Source organism: Lissotriton helveticus, chromosome 9 (assembly GCF_964261635.1).
Source record: "Lissotriton helveticus chromosome 9, aLisHel1.1, whole genome shotgun sequence".
In the NCBI taxonomy this organism is placed as follows: Eukaryota; Metazoa; Chordata; class Amphibia; order Caudata; family Salamandridae; genus Lissotriton; species Lissotriton helveticus.
The window spans coordinates 282,917,031-282,941,676 of NC_136070.1; the positions used below are offsets into that span (position 1 = coordinate 282,917,031).

Sequence of the window (24,646 nt, forward strand, 5' to 3'; positions counted from 1 at the left end):
GGTGTAGGGGTCATGACAATATCTACAGACTTGCAAAAAAGTAGACACATATACGAATCAAAGTGGTAAAGTAAGGTTTTCAAAGTGTGCCTGCCTGCTCTCTTAGTGCAGATTTTGTGTATTTCTGGTTGATCTCTAGGCACAGATTAAAGTGTGACAGAGATGTGCAGGTAACACTGTCCCATCCGGTCCTTAATAAGGATGTTAATTTTAGACTGTTCTTTCAGTAGCCATAGGAGTACTTCGCTAAATTTCCCTAAACCTTTTTTAGGAGGGATGCGTAAATTCATGTACAGCATTCACCAGAAATTTGGAGCTGTACCTCCGATTCTGCAATTTAAAGAGAGGCTGAGAAATGTAGGCCAAAATGTACATTCTGAAAGGGCTGGAGAGTACAGCTCAGACTGTTGATTTAAAAGGGAATTCAGAAGGGAGTGGGTTTGTAGCCCAGGCTATGTATTCAAAAGGATGTGGTATATGTAGCACGGACTAAGCATTCAGGATGACTGATTGTGTAGCTCACCCTGCATTAAGTAGGCAATAGTATACGAAAATAAGACTTTGCATTCATAAGGGACTTGGAAATGTAATCCAAAGTCTGCACTGTGCAGGAGTTGGGAAGCACAGCTGAGATGACATATTCAGAAAGGACTTGGTGTGTAACTCAGATTATGCATTCATGGTTGTGTAGCTCAGAATCATTAAGAAGGCTTCTATTTGCTGCTCATACTTTGCATTTTGAAGGCTGCTGCACAGGTAGCTCAGACTGAGCATTCGGAAGGTCATACTCTGCACTAAGAAGAGATAGATGTGCTCCTCTGATAGAGTATTTGGAAAGGGCTGGGAAGCACAACTCGGACTATGCATTCTTCAAGGACTGGGTGTGCAGCTCAGACTATGAACTCAGAGGTCTGTGGTATACTAGCACAAGTCTACGCATTCAGAGGTTTGTGGTATTTGTAGCCCAATCTACCCATTCAGGAGGTTGTGGAAAATGTAGGTTGGTCTTTACATTCAGATGGCTGTGGTATATGTAGATCAGAATACCAATGGCGGCTGCTATGGGGCCACGGTGGTGCGGTGGCAGGAGGGTTACGGTTAAAAAAAACTAAAGAAAATCACACTTACCTGGCCGCCGCCTCGCCTCTGTTATTCCACCAGAACAGGAACAGGAAGCATCCAGGCTCCCAGTCTCTCCCAGCCAATCACAATAGCAGCGTCGTGATTGGTCAGAGAGGCAGTGGGAGCCTGGGCATGTTCTCCACTCAGACTGTAATACAGCCTGAATAGAGAACATGCAAAGTGCGCATGACGGTTTGGCCGGATTGAGACGGCCAGCCAAATCATCATGCGCACGTAAGTGCACATACCACTCCTCCCCCTGCTGGCTGACAGCTCAGCATGCCCCTTAAACAAAACTGGGCGAGTACCATAAAAATAAAATGATAATAGCATTATGTTATCATTTTATGTTTTCGTATGAACTACACTACTCCACCTTTGCGGAGGAACCGCCACTGCAGACTACTCATCCAGAAGGAACTTAGATGTGTAGTTTAGACTGCTCATTTAAAAGTAATTGGGGTGCATAACTCTGACCTTACATTAAGAATAGTCTGGAGTGCATTCTCAGACTATCCATTCAGAAGGGTGTGTGGCATAGGGAGAGAATACAGTCCATTCAGGAAGGACTGGGATGTGCAGCTGAGATTTTACACTCAGAAAACTGGGATGTGCAGCTCAGACTGCATTCAAGAAGCTGTGGTATGCTTAGCTCAGGATTTGTATGTAGAAGGATACATTATAAGCAGCTCTGACTGTGATTTAGGAGGTATACATAATTAAGACTAGGCATTTAAAAGGAACTGGGACATGTAGCTCAGACCTTACATTAAGAATGATCTAGGGTGCATTGCTCAAACCTTATATTAAGAATGGTCTATAGTTTGTAGCTCAGACTTTATTAAGAATGGTAGAGGGACCATTGCTAAGACCTTACATTTAGAATGCTCTAGGGTGTGTAGCTCAGACCTTACATTAAGAATGCTCAAGGGTGTGTAGCTCAGACCTTACATTAAGAATGGTCTACGGTGCGTAGCTAAGACCTTATATTGAGAATGCTCTAGGGTGTGTAGCTCAGACCTTACATTAAGAATGATCTACGGTGCGTAGCTCATACCTTACATTAAGAATGCTCTAGGGTGTGTAGCTCAGACCTTATATTAAGAATGCTGTACGGTGCGTAGCTAAGACCTTACATTAAGAATGGTCTACGGTGTGTAGCTAAGACCTTACATTAAGAATGGTCTATGGTGTACAGCTAAGACCTTACATTAAGAATGGTCTATGGTGTACAGCTAAGACCTTACATTAAGAATGGTCTACGGTGCGTACCTAAGACCTTACATTAAGAATGGTCTATGGTGTGCAGCTAAGACCTTACATTAAGAATGCTCTAGGGTGTGTAGCTCAGACCTTACATTAAGAATGATCTACGGTGCGTAGCTCATACCTTACATTAAGAATGCTCTAGGGTGTGTAGCTCAGACCTTATATTAAGAATGCTGTACGGTGCGTAGCTAAGACCTTACATTAAGAATGGTCTACGGTGCGTAGCTAAGACCTTACATTAAGAATGGTCTATGGTGTACAGCTAAGACCTTACATTAGGAATGGTCTACGGTGCGTAGCTAAGACCTTACATTAAGAATGGTCTATGGTGTACAGCTAAGACCTTACATTAAGAATGGTCTATGGTGTACAGCTAAGACCTTACATTAAGAATGGTCTACGGTGCGTACCTAAGACCTTACATTAAGAATGGTCTATGGTGTGCAGCTAAGACCTTACATTAAGAATGGTCTATGGTGTACAGCTAAGACCTTACATTAAGAATGGTCTATGGTGTACAGCTAAGACCTTACATTAAGAATGGTCTACGGTGCGTACCTAAGACCTTACATTAAGAATGGTCTATGGTGTGCAGCTAAGACCTTACATTAAGAATGCTCTAGGGTGTGTAGCTCAGACCTTACATTAAGAATGATCTACGGTGCGTAGCTCATACCTTACATTAAGAATGTTCTAGGGTGTGTAGCTCAGACCTTATATTAAGAATGCTGTACGGTGCGTAGCTAAGACCTTACATTAAGAATGGTCTACGGTGCGTAGCTAAGACCTTAGATTAAGAATGGTCTATGGTGTACAGCTAAGACCTTACATTAGGAATGGTCTACGGTGCGTAGCTAAGACCTTACATTAAGAATGGTCTATGGTGTACAGCTAAGACCTTACATTAAGAATGGTCTATGGTGTACAGCTAAGACCTTACATTAAGAATGGTCTACGGTGCGTACCTAAGACCTTACATTAAGAATGGTCTATGGTGTGCAGCTAAGACCTTACATTAAGAATGGTCTATGGTGTACAGCTAAGACCTTACATTAAGAATGGTCTATGGTGTACAGCTAAGACCTTACATTAAGAATGGTCTATGGTGTACAGCTAAGACCTTACATTAAGAATGATCTAGGGTGCGTAGCTAAGACCTTACATTAAGAATGGTCTACGGTGCGTAGCTAAGACTTTACATTAAGAATGGTCTATGGTGTGCAGCTAAGACCTTACATTAAGAATGATCTAGGGTGCATAGCTCAGACCTTACATTAGGAATGGTCTAAGGTGTATTGCTCAAACCTTATATTAAGATTGGTCTATAGTTTGTAGCTCAGACTTTATTAAGAATGGCAGAGGGACCATTGCTAAGACCTTACATTAAGAATGGTCTACGGTGCGTAGCTAAGACCTTACATTAGGAATGGTCTACGGTGCGTAGCTAAGACCTTACATTAAGAATGGTCTACGGTGCGTAGCTAAGACCTTACATTAAGAATGGTCTAGGGTGCGCAGCTTAGACCTTACATTAAGAATGGTCTAGGGTGCGCAGCTCAGACCTTACATTAAGAATGGTCTAGGTTGCGCAGCTCAGTCCTTACATTAAGAATGGTCTAGGGTGCATAGCAAAGACCTTACATTAAGAATGGTCTAGCGTGCGCAGCTCAGACCTTACATTAAGAATGGTCTGGGGTGCGCAGCTCAGACCTTACATTAAGGATGGGCTGGGGCGCGCAGCTCAAACCATGGATTCCAAACGTTATGGCTTAGGTCGTTTAGACCATTTTGAAGGGACTGGGATGAAAAGTTTAGACTCAATCTATCATTTAGACTGCTTTCTGAAGGGGCTGGGTGTGTAGTTCAGACTACATTTACAAGGGATGGAGTATGCAGTTTACATTGTGCATTAGGAAGGAACTGAGTAAGTAGTTCATACTGCACCTAAAGAAGGGAATGAGTTTATAGTTCAGTTTGTGTATTAGGAAGGGGCTGAGAGTGTAGTTCAGAATGTGCATTTAGAAGGGACTGAGTGTGTAGTTCAGAGTTTGCATTCAGCATGGGACTTGGAAGCGTAAACCAAAGTGGTCATTCAAAAGGTTATTATGTGCAGCTCAGACTGCTCTTTTGGTATCGAATGAACGAAAGCTAAGGCTCAGGTGTAATTCATTCCAGGGGATTAGCAAGAAAGAAAACAAAAGGTACTCTCCAAAAGAAAGGAGTTCAAGCCAAATACCTTACCACACCCAGAAAAAGACACCATTGAAAACACAAATCGAGTCCATAACACGGGCCATAATTATATTTTTAATAGCAAATTTAAAAAATAAAGATTTTTGACATACAAAAAGTGAAGGCACTTGACACATCTGTTTCCAATGACACGAAAATGAATGCAGACGCTGATCCGCACTTAAGAACTAGTGGCCAAAAGATAGCATTTAACATACACACACACACAAACATTATTAAATACACGTAAACGGGGTTTTGTGTCATATAAAATATAGTTGCATTGGTTAAAAGAAAGCGACGTAAAAAACATTTCATTAAAATGATTATTTCTGCTGTACAGTATAAATATTGTTTTTTAATAAACAAACTTTAATTTGGCTAACAGGCATAGTCAGAGCTCTCAGAGCAGCCTGCAATTTTTTTTTAGCAATAGCACAGGCATTTCTGTCACAAAGGAAGTGGGAGTGGGAGTGGGAGTCAGCCCGCAGCATCATGAGTAGGTAGATTAAAATGTCATGCAATGTCAGCATGGCTCGTGCAATATACGGAAAAACCACCGCCTTTGCTAAATGTGGGCTGGCGCTGCAGAGCGTGTCCCGAAGCCTGTATGACACTAAATTAATTTAGAGCTACGATAATATTGCTTCCGCTACCTTGACTACCACTACATAGCCAAGGAAAGTATATATTAATATTCGCTTCTCTACATCTACTTACCTTGAAGAAATAGTGCATGCGATATAGCTAGCACATGTGATATGGGAGGGGAGGGATACTTTCCGAAGAGGTCGGTGTGGTCGAACTGCCTGGACAGGCAGCCATTTTGAGGACAGGCCAGTTTGGAAAAACGTAATTTTCTTCTGGGCCTGTCTATTGCTGCAATTCAGACTCACACCTCATACTGGAGCTCGAGCAGTGCTCGGTTTGTGATTAACTACCTCTGTGCTGCGATGTTACAACCTTACACCGAAGAGGGAAGGCTCAATGTGCATCCTTGGTCAGGCAAAGTACTTCTTTCCCTCTGAGATTCTACAGCAACTTCTGCACTGATTCCTCAAAAAAACACATAACATCTGCTGTTTGCTCTGATTTACAAGTTGAGGGGGAACAGTTTCCTGAAAAGAAATGGTAAAATAGCACAATGTTCCCATGAGTTCAGAAAGAGAGCGTGGGTGGCGGCTCATAACTTTAGGCCCTTATCATGAGTGGCCTGGTGTTGGGTGCAATATTTATCAGAAGTAATAAAGATATGGTGGGGTAAGTTACTTATCAGGTTCAATAAATAGCACTCATTAGAAGTTTTCCCTAAAATGAGGAATAACATGCTTTTGGTGCTGACTGCACCAAAACCTGCATGTACTGGTATTTACCAGGTATTTTCCCTCAATAAATATCAGCAGATTTAACCTGCTGAAATTTGACTGGGATACGATTTTTATTGAGTTCAATAAAATCAGTCAAATTCACAATTCCGGTATGTTTTCGTAAGAAGACTTATCGCTTATATCTGAATTTAACAGGTCTTTTGTAATGAGGACCTAAATGAGGACCTAAAGCTGAATGGTATTGAAAAGAGGAAGTGCACTTTGAAATACAGGCTGTTTACTTGGCCTTATTCACAGATAGCAACCATGTGTTCTTGTGCATATCCAAGCAGCAAAATATACATCTACCCAAAAAAAGCAAAAAACATAGGATCAGTCCTTGCATACGAGTGAAATACATGTAGTGCACTTTTTAGTGTGCATAATATGATTTAATGGATACTCTGTTCTTTTCTGCAATTCTACACCATTGTTAGAGGTGCACAGCTCACACATGAAGTCTAGGACCAGTTCAGAACTCCCTTTTAGTTCTTACTCAAGGCCACTTTCAGGTGCACCTTAGCCTCCTTGTGAACCTGAGAGGTACTGTTGATATAACCCCAGAAAATACAAGCATTGATTACAAACCCATGCCTTTTAAATACGACTCTGAATCTAGCTGTAAGTAGACCGGCGAGCGGGACAAAGCCAAACAGCGGAAGATCGACAGAAGGAACAACCTTCCTAATGTTCTTTTACAAATAAACTCCTGTGGTACGCTGAACTTATGAAGACTGTCCACTCCCATGGAGTATCAAGCCTCTGACTGGCTATTTCCCTTCAGATCCCTTCCCGTGACTTGGCACAGAGCAGTACAGCGCAGCCTCTGTGGCAGTAGCCTTAAAACCATTTTAAAAAACACTTTGAGCTCAGGTGGGAGTGGATAAGCTTGTGAAGAAAGCGTCCTAGACAGGTGCATTGTCTAGCACCAGCATTAAGGAGAGATTAAAGAAGGCCGCGTTTTGGCATGGACTCCAAAATAACTCTACCAGGTCACTGTACGGTACTGGGAGCTCAGCTAAAACATCCTGAGTGCCATTGATGGCCAACTGCCCAGGCATAGGGGGAGAGTACAGAAACATATCAAGGGAATTAACAGCAGATAGCAGAGTAAATCATATCCAAGTAACTTATACTCAAGGGCCTTCCCTATTTAGGACTGTAGTACAAATCTTCGCCCTCTATATTGCTTGTCAAGCTTACAGCAATACCTTTAGAAGACAGGCTGGGTTTGCATCAAGAGACCAATCAATGTTTTCCCTGCGACTGGAGATCTTAAAAATGCAATCAAATGAAGACATCAAATAGCCAGCCAATCATGCAAAGAATATAACTGTGCTCCAATTCTGATGAAAATTAGTTTGTCGTCTTGTTGGCCTGCCCCCTATTTTTGGGGACACTTGAATTGTTCGACCCCTATGTTAGCTAGTGCCTCTACCGACACCCGCACTGTGACAAACTGACAAGTGCAGTAACATTATTTTCATCATTACTCAATTAATTCTTCCTCAAGATTTATCATAACTAAAGGTATCACATTTGCTTCAAAATATTCTCATATCCAGATTCTGAGACTAATTGCACACAGCTTTATTGGCAATTTAGAAGGAGCATCCATGATTTAATGACTTTTATGAACTCTATATAGGGGCAGCCAATGTTGGTACACTCTGTGTGATGGCATCTACTGGTTTGAACTCATTTTTACTTTGAGTGCTATGTTTAAGATTGCAGAGGCCAGGGGGGTTACACTGCGGAATGCCAAGAGAAGAAAAACTATAAAGAACCGTAAATGAAGCAATATTTTGAATGAGGTTGTACATGAAAAGAAACAGATAAATTAATAAATATATTTACTGATCAATTCTAAGTCATTTGCACCACAATCAGAAAAACAGCATTAAATGAATTAAAATTAATTAAAATAGTAAAATGTGAGCCTTTGCAGCAGATACATATTCATAAATGTAAGACCCAACAAAGGGAAATTTGGAGGATGCAGCAGACTTTACAAAATCATGCAATAATTGTAAACAGCTGCAATACCTATCAAATAATGCAGAACCAACCAAAGTAGGCACAGGACTATGTGCATATTCAAAATGTGAGTGATTTGTATTCTCACAGCTGTTTCTAAAGGGCGTACAGTTGTGCAGTGGCAAATGAAGTCCTATAAATGGAATCAAAAAGCAAAGTTGGAAATTCAAAATACTTCAAACCAATGAGTCAAATTATTATTATTTAAAAGCTTATGGATAAGACCCTGATGATCCTGAGAATAAACATAACAAGTAGGCTAAAATAAGCCAAAAATGAGTGGGGAATGTGAACCATGGCTGAAATGGGGCCACATAAACTAATTGTGTAAAGGAGACGAGTATGATAGCAGAATGGAGCTGAGAGGGAAATTTGAGAGGATTCACTTAAGTATGGGAAAATAAATGACTGCAGCATATGGTTTGTGAAAGGGCTTTTAGACTTGTATAGCCAAGCATTAAGTATTCCAATTGTACTTTTTTGTTTCATTAAGTGAATATCGATAATGAAACAAGCGTGTAGCGTCTGAAGAACAACCCAAAGAGGTTCACAGTAAACTGGGTAATGTTTAGCAAAAAAACATGTAATTCCAAGCTGGGAATTAAGAATATGAATTCAAATCTACTAAAGAAAGGCTGCAAGTTGATGAAAACATGCTTCAAATGAATCAATTTAAGAATCATGAAAGCTGTATGAACGGGATAAAGAATCAATTCATAACCACGGAATAAACAGACTTTTCACATCCTTTGTGAAAGTGCTGCACGATGGTATCTTACGATAACTTTGTGCATTAAATGCCACAATACTCAGACCCATAATATATTTTCAAGATAGCCATGTAAAATAAATTTGCATAAAAAATTCGTAGGATGGTTCTAGAAGAGGGAAACCTTACAGGCAATGTACTCCTAAGGCTATCAGCACAGAGAATTATATTCTGTCCTTCCTTGCTGTCACATAGTGAATGACAATGCTTGTATAGATAAGCATTTACTTAAAAGGTATTTGCATCCGTGACCCAAAATGACATGAACATGAATTAGTGACAGGGTATAGTACTATGTAGAGGTTCACTTCCATTGACCTTGGTACCAAGGAGCTTCATATGGTATTCACAGTATCAGCCAGTGCGCGCTCTTTTTAATAAACATTTTCTGAGTTCCGTCTAACACCTGGGACAATTTGAAATGATGGAGACTATGTAGGAAGGAAGTACCCAGAAACAATTGGTATGGATTGCTTCATTGCAAATCATGTGAGGGTGCACTATAAACTATCAACTACCTCTAGCCTCCAAATAACATTTGTATTCAGAAGTGTAGCTATGAATTACTCTCTTTGCATTTTGGTTTGTGCTTGCATTATTAGCTCTCACATGACACACCGATTCACCATAACAAAAGTTCAATTTTTTTTTACATCTCAACAAGAGATGAACAAATCTCTAAGATAAACAGCACACTCTCAAATCTTTCAAACTTGAGACTTCATCGTTGGCAATTCTGCAGTGCCAGCACATCTCGGAGTCTGTACCCTTGAGGTGGATCCTTCCTTTACTCCTCATCAAAACAGTGCTGTGCATGGAGGCCAGTAGGCGAGTCAAGTGCTAGTGCCCTTGGAGACAGACCTTCTTGGACACCGACTTGGGCAAAAACAGTAAAAAGGGCTTTGGGTATTGGCACAATCAATGTCTCAGCTTATTGCAGTGGATCACACAGTGGTTTCAGAGTGTGCTCCTTTCTTATAGAGGAAACCACCATCTGATAAAGTGTCTATATGAAAATTCCATCACTCTCGATAGAAGGAAGCTGTGTTCCAGATACTGAGATCTGGACACCTGGAAGCACAAACGCAATCTCAAAAGTCCATCAACTGGTTGGAAGGTGTATACAAAATTCCCTGTATTGATGAGCGGCAAACATAACTCCGCCTTCCAGAGAGTTCCATCCTCAGTGCGGCTACAAAGAAATGCACATCAGATGAAAGCGTGCAGCAGTAGAGTGCTTTTCAAAAACTGAAGGCTTGGTGGGACCTTCCATGGGTGTTGCTGCAGGAGCGGTGCTCCACTCCATGATACAATGTGGCCAGTTCCTCCTGACACTCAGGATTTGCTTCCATTGATAGTCACACCCAAGCTATCATCAAAATCCAGAGGCACCACTCTCTTCTGTGACACTGCAGAGAGGAAAGCAGAAGAAAATCATTGGGTTATACAGTGAAGGCAAAATGCTATGATGTGGTAGAGGCTTGTGGTTTCTAATTTGCCTGCATTGGTAATACAGTTTTAGGTGGAGCCTACCACACAGCAGAGCTGTCTAGTAGGGAAAAACATATTGTGGATTTTTACCAAGAATGTTCAGGCTTGGAGCCTGGGATTTCTGTCACTCTCATTTACATGCTTCTCATTTGTGTCCAAGCCTTCAAGCTTGCGTTTGTCCCTCCCATGGAGAATAGCCTGTTCATCATCTATTTTGATAGGCTGGCTTCTATGCTTTCTCTGCTTGCTTTTCAAAAACGACTACTTTCTATTTGGTTAAACACTCTACAACAGTGAACATGTTTTCCAGCTGTCTCCTTAGGGTATGTCTCTCCTCTAGCACCTATTGTTGCTCTTTGTCAGTAGTCTGTTTTCCCCTCCCCCTCCATGTTGCGTTCGCTCTTTTGTCCTCGCCACATTGCTTTCTCGCCTGTGTACCTGTCCCTCACCCGCTCCACGTTGCTCTCTCTTGTCCATTGTTTCTCCTCTCCACCCCTGCAGGCTTTAATGCTTGCCCCCATGCACCCTCCTTTTATGTCGCCTGTTGCTTCTCCTCCAAACACCTCCCTCTGTTTTGCTTCCGTTCCGTCAGCCTCCATGTTGATTACCCCACCTGCACCTTCCATCTGTTTTCCGTTGCTTCTCCTCCCCACCACCCGTGTTGTTTTTCCTCTCCTCAGCCGTACCCTCTATGTTGCTCTCCCTTACTCATGCTTCAACAAACACGCTTTCGTGGATTTTTTTCTTTTTATTTGCAGATCCAATTGGATTAGCAAATAAAAAGAAAAAAACCAAGCTGTGCCATTTTGTCTGTGATTGCGCCAACAAAATGGCGTGGTCAGCCGCACCATAGGTTTTTCCACCTTCTTATTTAGCCATGCAGCACAGCATTGGGGTTGCTGTACAGCATGGCTAAAAATGATTGACAAAGTCAGTAGGTCTCAAAGACGCAATCTATTTGCTTTGTCAGTGCTTGTTAGTAGTTGAATTTAGGGTGCAGAGCCATATAATTATTATTGGCTTGGAATTACTGCAACCTGAAGAAATAGTTTAAACACAAAGAGAATTATATAAAATTTAAATAAAAAGATAATAAATATAAAGAAAAGAAACAGGCAATATACGGTATTGGTCCACCAGCTCAGCACTTAAGTTCAAGTCTATATAAGTGGATATACATGTGTAGTACAGAACACTACTAATCCACTAAATTCCACAAACATTCTCTTCCATATGTATGCAGACGATAAGCAAATTTATTTGAAAATCTCATTCCCGGAGAGCATCATCTCACTCAACACTACCTTAACGTTGACTCAAACTTGGCTAACTGAGAACCATCTCCTGCTCAACACCTCCAAAACTGAATTCCTTCTCATCTCTCCTCCGAACCACATACCCAAGCCTGACCTTTGGCTGAATCACCTCTCTGCTTTCAACTGCATCCCTCTCATCATTGATTCAGCCAAATTTCTCATAATCACCCTGGACAAGCACCTGAATATGAAAAATCACATCAGCAATGTGTGTAAGGGAGCTAACCACTTGATGAGGACACTTAGAAATATCAAACCATTCCTTCCACATTCTGATTTCAAGCAGGTGGTCCAAGCGATTGTCTTGCCAAGGCTAGACTATGGCAGCGCTATGCTCTGTGGCCTTCCCAAATACACCCTGGCTCCACTAAGGGCATCACTGAACGCTTCGGCTAGACTGGTTACAGGTACCAAACGAAATGAACACATCTCCCCAGTCCTAAAATCTCTTAAATGGTTGCCCTACGAAGCTCAAATTCCATTAAAGACTGCTGTTCTGACGCACAAAGCCCTGCATTTCAAAACTCACAGGTACCTAGCGCAAAAGCTTGAACTATCCTGTGGTGTTAGAGCCTCAAGAAGCGCTAACACTCTCCTCTTGAAACCACTCATCCTTAGCAAAAAGAGAACTAGTCACTGAGCTTTCTCCGGCGCTGCCCCAAAGATATGGAACTCTCTTCCACCGGAAGTAAGCAGAACCTCCTCAACGACTGCTTTCAAACTGGAAGCTAAAAGATTCCTAATGAATAAACTCTTACCTTAATTGGGCCAGGCTCACCTGCTGAAGTCATTGATCCTACAACCATGTTACCATCATTTTGATGCTGCTCTTCTCTAAAGCATGGTGTGCCACCCTTCGTAGCCCACTATATACCTGTTCACTGTATTACTCTCCTTGATTCTTTTGTTTTGCAACTATGCGATTATTACTGTTATTATTCTTACTTGATGTCGATATTGCATTTTGTCCTTCCTTCCATCCATTTGTAAAGCGCTCTGATATCTTTCGAGATCTTGTTTGCGCTATATAAAACTTTATAAATAAATAAACCCCTCGGGGCCACAGAGGTCCAATGTCTACAGTGCAAAGCATGCTAACAAGCGGTGAGTCTAGCAATACACAGCAGGAACGAAGAATGCATCACACCACTAAGGTGCCTAGATTAGTCTATACTAAACAATCAAAGACAGGATGTCACCTCACGACCACCGAGAAGCAGGGTCGTCAGCAAACAAACAAACCATTCAGTCACAAGACCAGATCCACTAAGCCCCATTTCCGACACCACGGTTGACATTCCCCTGCTCGGAAATCAAAGCCATGTGCTAGCAGCGCCCACACTTTCATTTAGTCATATAACCATCAACACATTCCACGTGCATCGAATCCCAAGGTAATCTATTCACAGCTCTAAAACGGTGCCCCAGAAACAGCAGAACATGGCACAACTAATGAATCTCAGAGAGATCTGTACACAATATTACCAGTGAGCTTCATCACTGAGCATGCACCTACCACTGCCCTCAGGACCAGCAGCCCACAGCATCACAAAGGAGCCCTAGAGTTCAGATGCTCAAAGCTTGCCAGAGCTGTCTGAAACAATCAGTAGGCCTAACTGCACACAACACAATAAAGATGCATAGACTGAAGCACAGAACAAAAAAAGCTTTGAGGGTAAGACAGCACAAGCACCAAGCCTTGGGGGGGGGGGGGGGAAGAAAACAGAACTACCATAGAGCCTCAGGGCCAGACCACAATCAACATTCGTGTTGGACTGCAATCTAGCTTAAGTGCATGCTGTGTCCACGCTATAATGAAGCACAGTGCCAGGAGCACACATCACTACCATTAACCCACACAGCCACCTCCACATTAAGCATTGCTGCTAGTGGCATGAAGTTCTCTAAAGGTCCATGGAACTATCAGCACACAGCATAATCAGAGAGATGCAGCAAACACCAGCGCACAGCATAATCAGAGACATGCAGGAAACACCAGCGCACATCATAATCAGAGAGATGCAGCAAACACCAGTGCACAGCATAATCAGAGCGATGCAGCAATCCCAGCGCACAGCATAATCAGAGACATGCAGGAAACACCAGCCCACATCATAATCAGAGAGATGCAGCAAACATCAGCGCAGAGCATAATCAGAGCGATGCAGCAATCCCAGCGCACAGCATAAACAGAGACATGCAGGAAACACCAGCGCACATCATAATCAGAGAGATGCAGCAAACACCAGCGCACAGCATAATCAGAGACATGCAGCAATCCCAGCGCACAGCATAAACAGAGACATGCAGGAAACACCAGCCCACATCATAATCAGAGAGATGCAGCAAACATCAGCGCAGAGCATAATCAGAGCGATGCAGCAATCCCAGCGCACAGCATAAACAGAGACATGCAGGAAACACCAGCGCACATCATAATCAGAGAGATGCAGCAAACACCAGCGCACAGCATAATCAGAGAGATGCAGCAATCCCAGCGCACAGCATAATCAGAGACATGCAGGAAACACCAGCGCACATCATAATCAGAGAGATGCAGCAAACACCACAACCGTTCAGACAGTAATATTGTGAGAATGAAGCAAACAAAACAACCACAGACACTATCCCAAACAGCACAATAACACAACTGCAGTATGCAACACTGGGGTGGCCTGGAACAGTTCAACTACAGGAACAGTGGCACACAGAACACTACTAAAGCACAAACGTATACATACACATGTAGTTTGCGAGGTATAGGAAAATTCAGAGATGTTGAGACATAGCACACTCATCCAGGCTGAACACTTCACACAATCACTATGATTAAAAAACAGAGCACAGCAACAGATGCTAAAATAAGCAACACAATTACTGTGATTGTAGCACCTCCCAGAAGTGACGGATTAAACTAGTTTCAAGAATGCTGCACACAGACCTTACTACGATGCAGCACAATTTGTCAATACTAGCAAGGAACATATCTCCACCACTGAACTCTATTATACTCTACTCTGCATTGCTCCCCAGTATGCCACTGTACTCTATGCCAATCCACTCTAATCTACTCTGCACCACTGCACTCTACGACATTCTACTCTATACCACTGTACTCTGAAACAATCTACTCTATGCCACTGCAGTCTATGCCACTCTATTCCACTCCACTCTGCACCACAGCACTCCATGCCACTGGACTCTACATCAATGCTTTCTACACCACTTTACTCAAAACCAATACACTCCACGTCAGTGTACTCTGCAGCACTGCACTCTCTGCCACTTTATTCTGTTCCACTGCACTGTACTCTGCACCACCATAGTGTACTCTATGCCAATGCACCCTATGCCACTCTAACCTACTGTGCACCGCTGCACTCTGACACTGCACTCCACGCCACTTCACTCTGCACCTCTCTACTGTAATCTGCATCACTCTACTCTATACCAGTGCATTCAACCCAACTCTACTATGCACCAATGCACTCTTCTCCACTGTAGTCTACACCATTCCAGTCTAGGCCACTCCACTCTGCAACACTGCACTCTACGCCACTACTCTACACCACTCTACTCCAGCCTGCACCACTCCACTCTAGGCCACTTCACTCTACTCTGAAACAATCTACTGTACGCCACTACACTCTATGCCACTCTATTCCACTCTGCTCCAGTGCATTCAACGCAGCACCAGTCTACTCTAAGCTGTCACTCTATGCCACTGCACTCCACTCTGCACCACTCCACTCTGAAACAATTAACTCTATGCCACTGCACTCTACACCACTATACACTGTGCCACTCCATTCTACACTGCACCACTGCACTTTACGCGATGCCACTCTGCTCAAAACCACTGCACTGAATTCCAATTCACTCTACACCAGTTTACTCAAACCAGTGCACCCTACACCACTGTACCTATGCCAAGTACTTTGCACCACTGCACTTTACGCCACTATGCTCTACAACATTCTACTCTATGCCACTGCACTCTACACCATTGAAATCTGGGTCCCTGCACTCTACGCCACTCTATTCTACTCTGCACCACTGTACTTTATGTCAATGCTATCTGTACAGCTCTGCAACACTGCACTCTCTGCCCCTGCACTCCAGGCTACTTTACTGCACTCTACACCACCACACCACTCTGGTCTATGCCAATGCACTCTGCATCACTTCACTCTATGCCACTGTACTTTACCCTGCACCACTCCACTCAATGCCACTCCACTCTACCGTGCACCTCTCCACTCTGCACCACTCCACTTTATGCCACTTCACTCTACTCTGCAACTCTGATCTCTCCGCCGCTTAACTGTATGCAATTTTTTTTTTTTTTTTTACTCGTACTGTATGCAATTTTTATACTAATCCATTCTACAGCGCTCTACGCAATTCCCTCTATGCCATTCCATACCACTTTACTCCACTCTGATACACTACTCCACTCAACTCTATGCCACTCTACTTTGCTCTACTGCACTCTACTGTACAACACACTACTCCACTGTATGCCACCCACCACTCCACTCGGCTCTACACCATTCCAGGATACTCAATGCACTCCACTCTACGACACTCGACTCAACTCTGACACTGTACTCCACTCTACGACACTGAATTCTACACCCTTTAACTCTGACACTCTACTTCCTCCACAACCCTGTATGCTACTCCATGACACTCCACTTCGCTCTGCTCCACACCACTCAACTCTCCTGTATGCCACTCCATAACACTCCACTTTATGTAACTGCACTCCACGCCACACTCCTTTACTCCACCAAGGTTTATCCATGCTGAACAGCAGCCACTCTATTGTACAACATTGATAAAACATACTGGCAAATCCAATAGCTCTTGCATATGCAAGACCTATTGGCTTTGTCAATGTCTGTTTGTGTTGTAGGCTGTGCCATTTAGGTATGTGCTGTACTGTCAGTTGTTTATATAGGCTGCACAGTCTAGGTGGGTAAGCGCTGTTCTGCAGCCTCAGTGGTTATGCTGTAAGCTACAGTTGAAGTGGTTGTGCAATGTAATGCAATACAGTTAGTTTTGTTCTGTGATGCTTTCTCTCTGACTGTGTTGTGTGCTGTAGTCGTGTTGAGTGTGCTTCATGCTTCATTGCCAATACTTGTGTTGTTATCACCATGACTATGTAGCATGCAGTGACAGCAGTGTTGCAGAGTAGAGTGACTTACAGTGAAGTGGCATTGAGTGGAGTGGTGCAGAGTGGAGTGGTGCAGGGCAGAGTGTAGTGGCATACATTGGAGTGGTGAAGGGTAGAGTGCAGTGGCATAAAGTGGAGTGATGTAGAGTAGAGTGGTGTAGAGTGCATTGGCATGGAGTAGAGTGATTCAGTGGCATAGAGCAAAGTGGGACAGATTGCAGTCATGCAGAGTGGAGTGGTGCAGAGGGCACAGACAGTGGTGTGAGCATCGCTACCTCTGCAACAATTGACTATTTATTCCACCTCTTATTGTTTACAACTACCCTGTATGCCTACTACAACGTTTGTGTATACCTTGTAAAGTGATGTCTGTTCAACCCTTGTAAACCGCTCTGATACTCTCGGATCAAGTTTGAGCTATAGAAAACTCTAAAAATAAATAAATAGAGTGGCGTAGATTCCAGTGACGAAGAGCGCAAAGGTGTAGAGTGACGCAGTGGTGTAGAGTACAATTGCATGGATTAGAATGTTGTAGAGTATCTTGGCGTAAAGAGCAGAGGTGCATAGTAGTTGGCGTAGGGTGGATTGGATTTTAGTAAAGTGGTGTAGCATGAATAGGAGTAGAATGCAGTGGTTTACAGTAGCGCAGTGTAGAGTGCATTGGCGTAGAGTAGAATGGCACAGAGTAGAGTGGCGTTGAGTATAGTGGCATAGAGTAGATTGTTTCAGACTACGGTTAAGTGGAGAAGAGTGATGAAGAGTGCAGTGGCTTAGAGTAGAGTAGTGCAGCGTTGATTACAGTGGCGTGGAGTGGTGAAAAGTAGGGTGGGCTAAAGTGCAGTTGAGTAGAGTAGATTGTTTCAGAGTAGAGTGGAGTGGTGCAGGCTAGAGTGAAGTAGTATAGAGTAGTGGTGCAGAGTGCATTGACGTAGAGTTCAGTGTTACAGAATGCAGTGTTGCAAAGTGCAGTGATGCAGAGTGGAGTGGCCTAGAGTACAGAGGTTGAAGAGTGCAGTGGTGCATAGTAGAGTGGGGTGGAGTGCACTGAAGTAGAGTGGTGCAGAGTAGAGAGGTGCAGAATAGAGAGGCGCAGAGTGAAGAGGCGTAGAGTGCAGTGTCAGAGTGCAGCGGTGAACACTAGATTAGAGTGTTGTAGCGTGGCGTAGATTGCTGCAGAGTAGAGTGCAGTGGCATAGAGTAAAATTACGTGCATTGGTGTAGAGTGCAGTGTCACACAGTGGTGCAGAGTAAAGTGATGTAGAGTGCAATGGCGTAGAGCAGAATGGAATAGAGTGCAGTGGCATAGAGTCAAATATAGTGGCGTGCAGAGCAGTGGTGTAGAGTATATTGGCATAAAGTGCAGTGCCATCTAGAGTGTTGGATTTGTGTTAAGTGGTGTGGAGTGCATTGGTGCATAGTGCAGTGGTGCAGAGTGGAATACAGTGGCGTAGACTGCAGTGGCATAGAGTAAATTGTTGTAGAGTAGAGTGAAGTGAAGTGGCGTAGAGTGCATTGATATATAGTAGAGTGCCGTAGAGTGCAGTGGTGCAGAGTAGAAGAGAGCGACTTAGAGTGCATTGGCATAGAGTTCAATGGCGTAGAGTTCAGTGGTACAGAGTACAGTGGCGTGGATTGTAGTGGCCCAGAGTAAAGTCGCATAGAGTAGAATAAAGTGACGTAGAGTGCAGTGACGCAGAGTAGAATAGAAGGTCATGAAGTGCAATACCAGAGTATAGTGGCGTGGAATGCAACGGTGCAGAGAATATTGGCATAGAGTACATTGATTTTGAGTAAAGTGGTGTAAAGTGCATTTGCATAGAGTGCAACGGCGAAGAGTAAAGTGGAGTAATGCTCAATGCAGTGGCGCCAAGTACAGTGGCATAGAGTAGATTGGTTCAGAATAGAGTGCAGTGGTGCAGAGTAGATTAGAGTAGCATAGAAGGGATAGGCATAGAGTGCACTGGCGTACAGTAGAGCGGTACAGAGTAGAGTGCTTTGGCATAGAGTGCAATGTTGCAGAGAAGGGTGGCATAGAGTGTTGCAGAGTGCAGTGGTGAAAATTGCAGCGGTGCATAGTAGAGTAGTGTGGTATAAAGTGCATTGGTATAGAGTGGAGTGGTGTAGAATAAAGAGGCGGAGAGTGTAGTGGTGCAGAGAAGGGTGCAGTGAACTGGAGTGGCGAAGTGTGGATTGGTGCAGAGTAGAGTGCAGTGTCGTGGAATGGTACAGAGTGGAGTGGGGTAAATTGGAGTATGCATGGTATGGTAGCATACTGCCATTGCAGACAACACATCTTCAATTGAAATGATCATTAATTATATTTGCACTCACATACAGTTTTACTGATAAAAGTATACAGGGCACAAAATATAATGCAGTGCACAAACTATAATGCGTGGTAGAGTCATCACCCAATGTATTGATTTGATCGTCAGCACACTTCATTTATATACATTTACATTTTGCTGTGTGCTAGAAAGAATAATAATAATCTACAGCCTTCCTCAAGCAGACCTACAGTAGCCAGCAAGATTCTCACATAAATCCTCTCACTTTGAAGTCAGAAAATAAAAATAAACACCAAGCTACCTGGAAGAAACTGCCTGACATTTGACGTCTGTACTTGGAATACCCAGCAAATGTGAAAATATAAGAATGAGATTTAAAGGCCTGTTTACAGAAAGTGAGTTCATGGAAGAATACAGTACACAGATTTGAGCAACGGGAAGTACAAACTTGAGCTGGGCAGCCTCAAACAAATAAATGCAGCAAATATAAAAGCTAGAAAATGTGAGTTACAAACCACAAAGTCAATGGTAAGCAACTGGCGGAATGCATTCCTAGGTCAACTTTCTGAATGTCTCCGAGATGTATTTAACAAACCAGACCAATGAGATTGCTGTGCAAGGACAACTAAAGAATAAGCCACACAATAGCAAACATTGCATAAAACAGCAGAGATACAAATAATTAAGTAAAACTACAGAGATTGATGCATGCAACCTGATCACAGAGCTTATAGAACAGAGAACAACCAGTGAGCCTGCTTCAACAGAACAAGCACTGAACGTATGTTGTTTAGCCACAGATTCCTTAACTTAGAATATCCCGAGGCGTCAGACTGGATCCGGAATTTTTTTTACAGCAGCACCTCTGCGCGCCGAAGGACGGTGCCACACGACCCCGCCCTGACGTCCACGTACGTGACGTCAGCGAGGTCATATAAGCCCCTCCCAGTGCGCTAACGTCAGTTTTCTTCGGAGAAACTTTTCCGCGGCACAACATGGAGCCACCAACAAAAACTGTGAAAGTATGGGAACAGTGTGCAAGGGTTGAAAATCCGTGAATAAAGAAGGAGGATGGTGCAAGACACCATCGTAAAAGACAGAACGAGCCACTGCCTCCATATAAGTGAAAAAGCTGTGAGAAAGAGCCCCGCAAGGGAGCGAAGACCATTCCCTAAGTGCAACAAGGAAAGAATATCTCAACAGACAAAAGAGACTGCCATCACCATGTAGAACCGTACCGTCCAGCAAGAACGGAACGCAGAAAAACAACAGTCCATTACAGGAAGGTATGAAAAGACTGGCACTTCCACTATGGTAATGAAAGTGTGAAACAGAGCTCCACAGATCCCCAAAGAAGACGACTATAGAGGAGACCAGAGCCCTGAGTCAATAGAGAAGGCCGGAGGAAGGGAAGGCAAAAGGAGAAGAAAATGAATCTCCTGGTGAAGGTGAATCAAACGAAAGAAGCCCCTTAGAGCGAATTAGCTGTATATGGCCATTCTCAAAGGAGCGCAACAATGTGAGCACCCGTGAGAGAAAAACCAATAGCAACTAAAATAGGCCACTGGAGAACACCACTTGGCAAGGTACTCGCAGAACGGGGAGGCTGGGCGGGCGTTAAGGAATCTCCGGATACACAAAGTCTCTACCAGATACATCGTTACCGAAGGTAAGTAACTCGTACATCTGATAGAGACATCTAGCCGCAGATTCCTTAACTTAGAATAAATATCACAGCCATACCCCAAAAGGGAGGTGGGTCTACGACAGGACAACAGAAAGCACCAAGCTTCCGATCCGGCAACCGAGTGACGGATAACAGGGGAAGCTCTGACTGAACAGCCAAGCAGCAACCGAAAAAAGCTCAAAAGAGCAGAAATAACAGGATAAAGATATCCTAAAAATGCCAGAATGGCGCTATACCATACCCGTATAAAAAATGACAGGTAGAACGGCATGAGCCCTATACCAGAGCAAAGAAAGAGAGAGAGAGAGAGAGGAAGAAAGGCCACTCTCCGCTTAATGGCGCACAGGGAGTACACCGACCCAAGCTTGAAATGAACTTTAAGAGATACAAACCGAGCCGAACAGACTAGCCTATAGAAGCAAGTCGAAGGAGCCGGTGTCAAAAGTCCAAGGGCAAGAACTAGAACCTGAGCAATGATTTGGGAATAGCCGGCGGGACAACAAACACACCAAGTGCACATCCAACCCCAAGAAAGGGAAACTAGGGCCAATTAGCATTAATTCCGAACCGCTGAGCAGGTAGAATATGCAGCCGACAAACAGCCATAGAGACCTTAAAGTGGCCTACACAAGAAGCATAAGAGTGCCCAACCGGCAGTATGAAACCAAAGTGAGAAACAACCCACAATATAGACTTACAGGCAGTAGCTAATGACCACTGCCACCAGAAGAACTGCCTTGCAGGCATATCGTTAACAAGAGCAGGTGATAATTCGGAAAAAGGGCATATCTGAAGGAACAAGCCAAAACACCAAGTTAACGAATGGTGTAAAGAGTCTCAGAATCCGAGACAAACACTTCAGAAAGACACGTACAGCGTCGAACACCAAAAAGGGATCATATGTTAATTTGGGAAAGCACTCCAATAAGCGGAAGCAAGGAGGACCGTATGCGCCACTCGCAACCAAGTAGAAAATCTCCCCCACACATGGAGACATCGGTCCAGACCTCGCAACCTCGACAAGAGGTGGCGACGGAGGAAGAGGAATGCCAGGTCACCGGCATGTATACAGAAAGGTATAAATATATAATATGTAGAGGCAGCACTAGCCAGGGGCAGGAACATGTCCATATCGGATCATACCTAGCACAGTAAGGGCAGGTAGGAGCCGTTTTTGGAGAGGAGACCATGAAACCTCTCGAGATGGATGCCCATAGCGTAAGCAGATAGTACCAGGGTAAAACATAGAACACCGTACAATTTGACCACTAGCGATGCATGGAGCCCACAGGGACTCCAGACCCAGGTGACATAAGCAATGCTATATAATAGCGTAAAAGTACCCCACATGGAGTATGCATACCCCAAACAACGGGGGAACACCTCTTATGGCAATAAGCCAGGCCAAAGAGCACAGCACAAAATAGAACTCGTGAACCTGAGTTCCGAGCAGTAAGACATTACCGAGCTGAGCCACTTGCTCAGAACTACAGTCAGAGGACCAGACACAGCACCCTGTGGAACACAGACACACCAGGCAGGTTAAAGCAAAATGCATCCAGGGGATGCCAACAAAAGGGTAACCACCCTTGGTCACATAAAAAGAAGACGTAAGGCCCACCGCCCAGGGTAAACACAGAGCGTATCTGTTAAGGATGCGAAATGAAAAGGAGCCACCACAGAAGATAGTCTAAGAAGATCTAAGTGGGAGGACGAAAGCCTGCAAGGAGCCGGTGAACCGCCGACTCGGCGTGAGCATCAAACAGCAAAACTCCATGAAAGGGTAAGTCAACCAGTCGCTCCCAGATATTTTCAGGGAAGACACTGTCTCACAACCAAGCATGACGCCTTAAGGCAACAGAGCCCGCCATAGCTCAGCCCAAAGAATCCACAGTATCTAAGGCAGAGCGGATTAAGAACTCGGCAAGGTCGCGCCCCTCCCTAAGGAGGTGAAGGAGGTCGAAACGAGCGCCTTCAGAGGTGACTCTGCAGAGTCTTTCAGGGCAGAGATAGTCCGACCCAAACACACACACTGTATTTAAGGACCGTGGGGCTAAGTGGATGCAAAGATGTTCCTACCCCATGCCTCAAGCCATCTGGACTCCCGAGAGGGAGGAAGAGTTAGTGGGGGCAGAGAAGGAAAAGCAGTCTGCCACACAAACCCCTGCGCATCAGGCTGCACAAAAAGACAAAGAGGATCATGTGGAGCTGGACGGTGGCGGTGCAAAACCGAATGAGCCACGGGTCACCTGAAGCAGGCCAGACCCAGGTACCCAAAAGGGCATCATAAAGTGAAGCCTCAAAGGGCAGATGCGGCTCCACATTTCCGGATCCACGGTGCAGGACCTCAAGGAAGGGGTCCACAGGCAAAGGAGCAGAGGGGGGGTTGCATGCTTAAAATGCGGGTGGCCAATGAGACCACTCGCAAAAAAGCTGCACAAGGCTCGGTAGCCCTCTGCGGGGGAGACAACAGCTCATCAGTGGGAGAGGATTGTAAACGGACACTCCCAAGACACTGAGGGTGTGACCAATGCCCCATGTAAGGGAGCCCCATGGAAGAATGAGGTTCCTGATGGGGCTCCTGGGGATCTGGGAGCTCCTAAGGAGGCTCCACAAATTCCAAGGGGGGCACTGGCAACAAAACCTCCGACGACACCGGGCGAGAGGGCGGCGCCGAACTCTCTCCAGAGGCCTCTATAGAATAGTCCACAACTGGGCGTTGACACGGTGCCGAAACGACGCGTGTCGGCGCCGATAGTGTCTCGTCAGTCACAGACTTGGCTGCATCCGGCGTTGAGTTGGTGCCGCCCGGCGGCAAAACTATGACAAGCTCCCCTTCCGAAGAAGGAGAAGGCACTGGAGCCGGTGAGGAAAGCCTTTGAGGCTTTGGGGACTCCGCCTCATCCAAGACAGGCTCCAACTCCAGGGAAGGAAGCGGAGGCAGAGCCGAAGAGGCTAGGCACCGACCCTGACTCTGGACAGACGGCCGCCTGCCCAGAAGCCGGGGGTGTGCTCAAGGCAGGGCTATGAGCACCGGCAACCACCTGCGGAGCAACAGGGAGCCAAGCGGGCTATGCGGCGCGGCAGAGGCGCCGTGAGTCGAAGAGGGGGACCCAACCAACTCCATGTGGACTGTAGAGGGGGACCCAACTGGGCTGCGCACTAACGACACCACATCTCCGACGTTCCTGGGGGGAAAGGCTCAACTGGCGCCGGGGGCGAACCCGCCGGCGAGTCCGTCGGGGACCACACAAGAAGCGGAGGCCCCGAGGATGCCCTAGGAATGGGAGAGGACCCGAGGGAGGCCTGAAGGGCCGCAGCATATGCTTCCATCTGGGCCCGAGTCGCCCCCACACCCGGGAAGGGCGGATAGAGGGGGGGGCGACTGTCGGGAGCGCATGTACGGAATGTTCCGGAAACCAGCACCCCTGACAACAGAGGAAGGGGAGGTCGAAGACCGTGGCGACAAGCGCCTCGACTAACCAAGCGGCGAACTACGGCCCCGGACCCCAGAGGGCGATCGATGGCGGAACCAGACAGTAGAGGGACCTGCCGTTGATGAAGAGGCTGGGGGCAATACGACTCCGACCGGAACAGCCGTGCCGAGAGAAGCTTCATACGGCGCTCCGGCCAAGACTTCGGCTTCAGGCGCTGGCAGGCTTCGCAGTCCGTGGAGTCATGGTGCTCATCCAGACACCACATACAAATAAGATGCGGGTCAGTCTGCCGCGAACAAGAATTACAAGTGTTGAAGCCCAAAGGCATCGCACACTGTTCCTGACGCGAAGCGTTGAAAAGAAGGTCTGAAAACAGGCGAGAGGAACCGCTCACTCCGGATCCGCGTTGCACATGGAGAAGAAGGAAACTGAGGTTAGCGCGCGGGGATATA

General features: G+C 45.0%; 1 protein-coding gene across 2 annotated transcripts in view; it reads right to left on the reverse strand.

Annotated features, from left to right (window-relative positions):
• Positions 1-9,698: 9,698 nt before the first annotated feature.
• Positions 9,699-24,646, reverse strand: part of CEP128 (centrosomal protein 128) — a 704,507-nt gene continuing 689,559 nt past the window's right edge. The window contains exon 24 of one of the 2 annotated variants that reach the window (XM_078659994.1): positions 9,699-10,205. In XM_078659994.1, coding sequence (XP_078516120.1) covers positions 10,132-10,205 — 74 coding nt within the window. In that variant the 3' untranslated portion in view covers positions 9,699-10,131. The remainder of the gene's footprint in view (positions 10,206-24,646) is intronic. The other variant, XM_078659995.1, reaches the window with a different exon arrangement.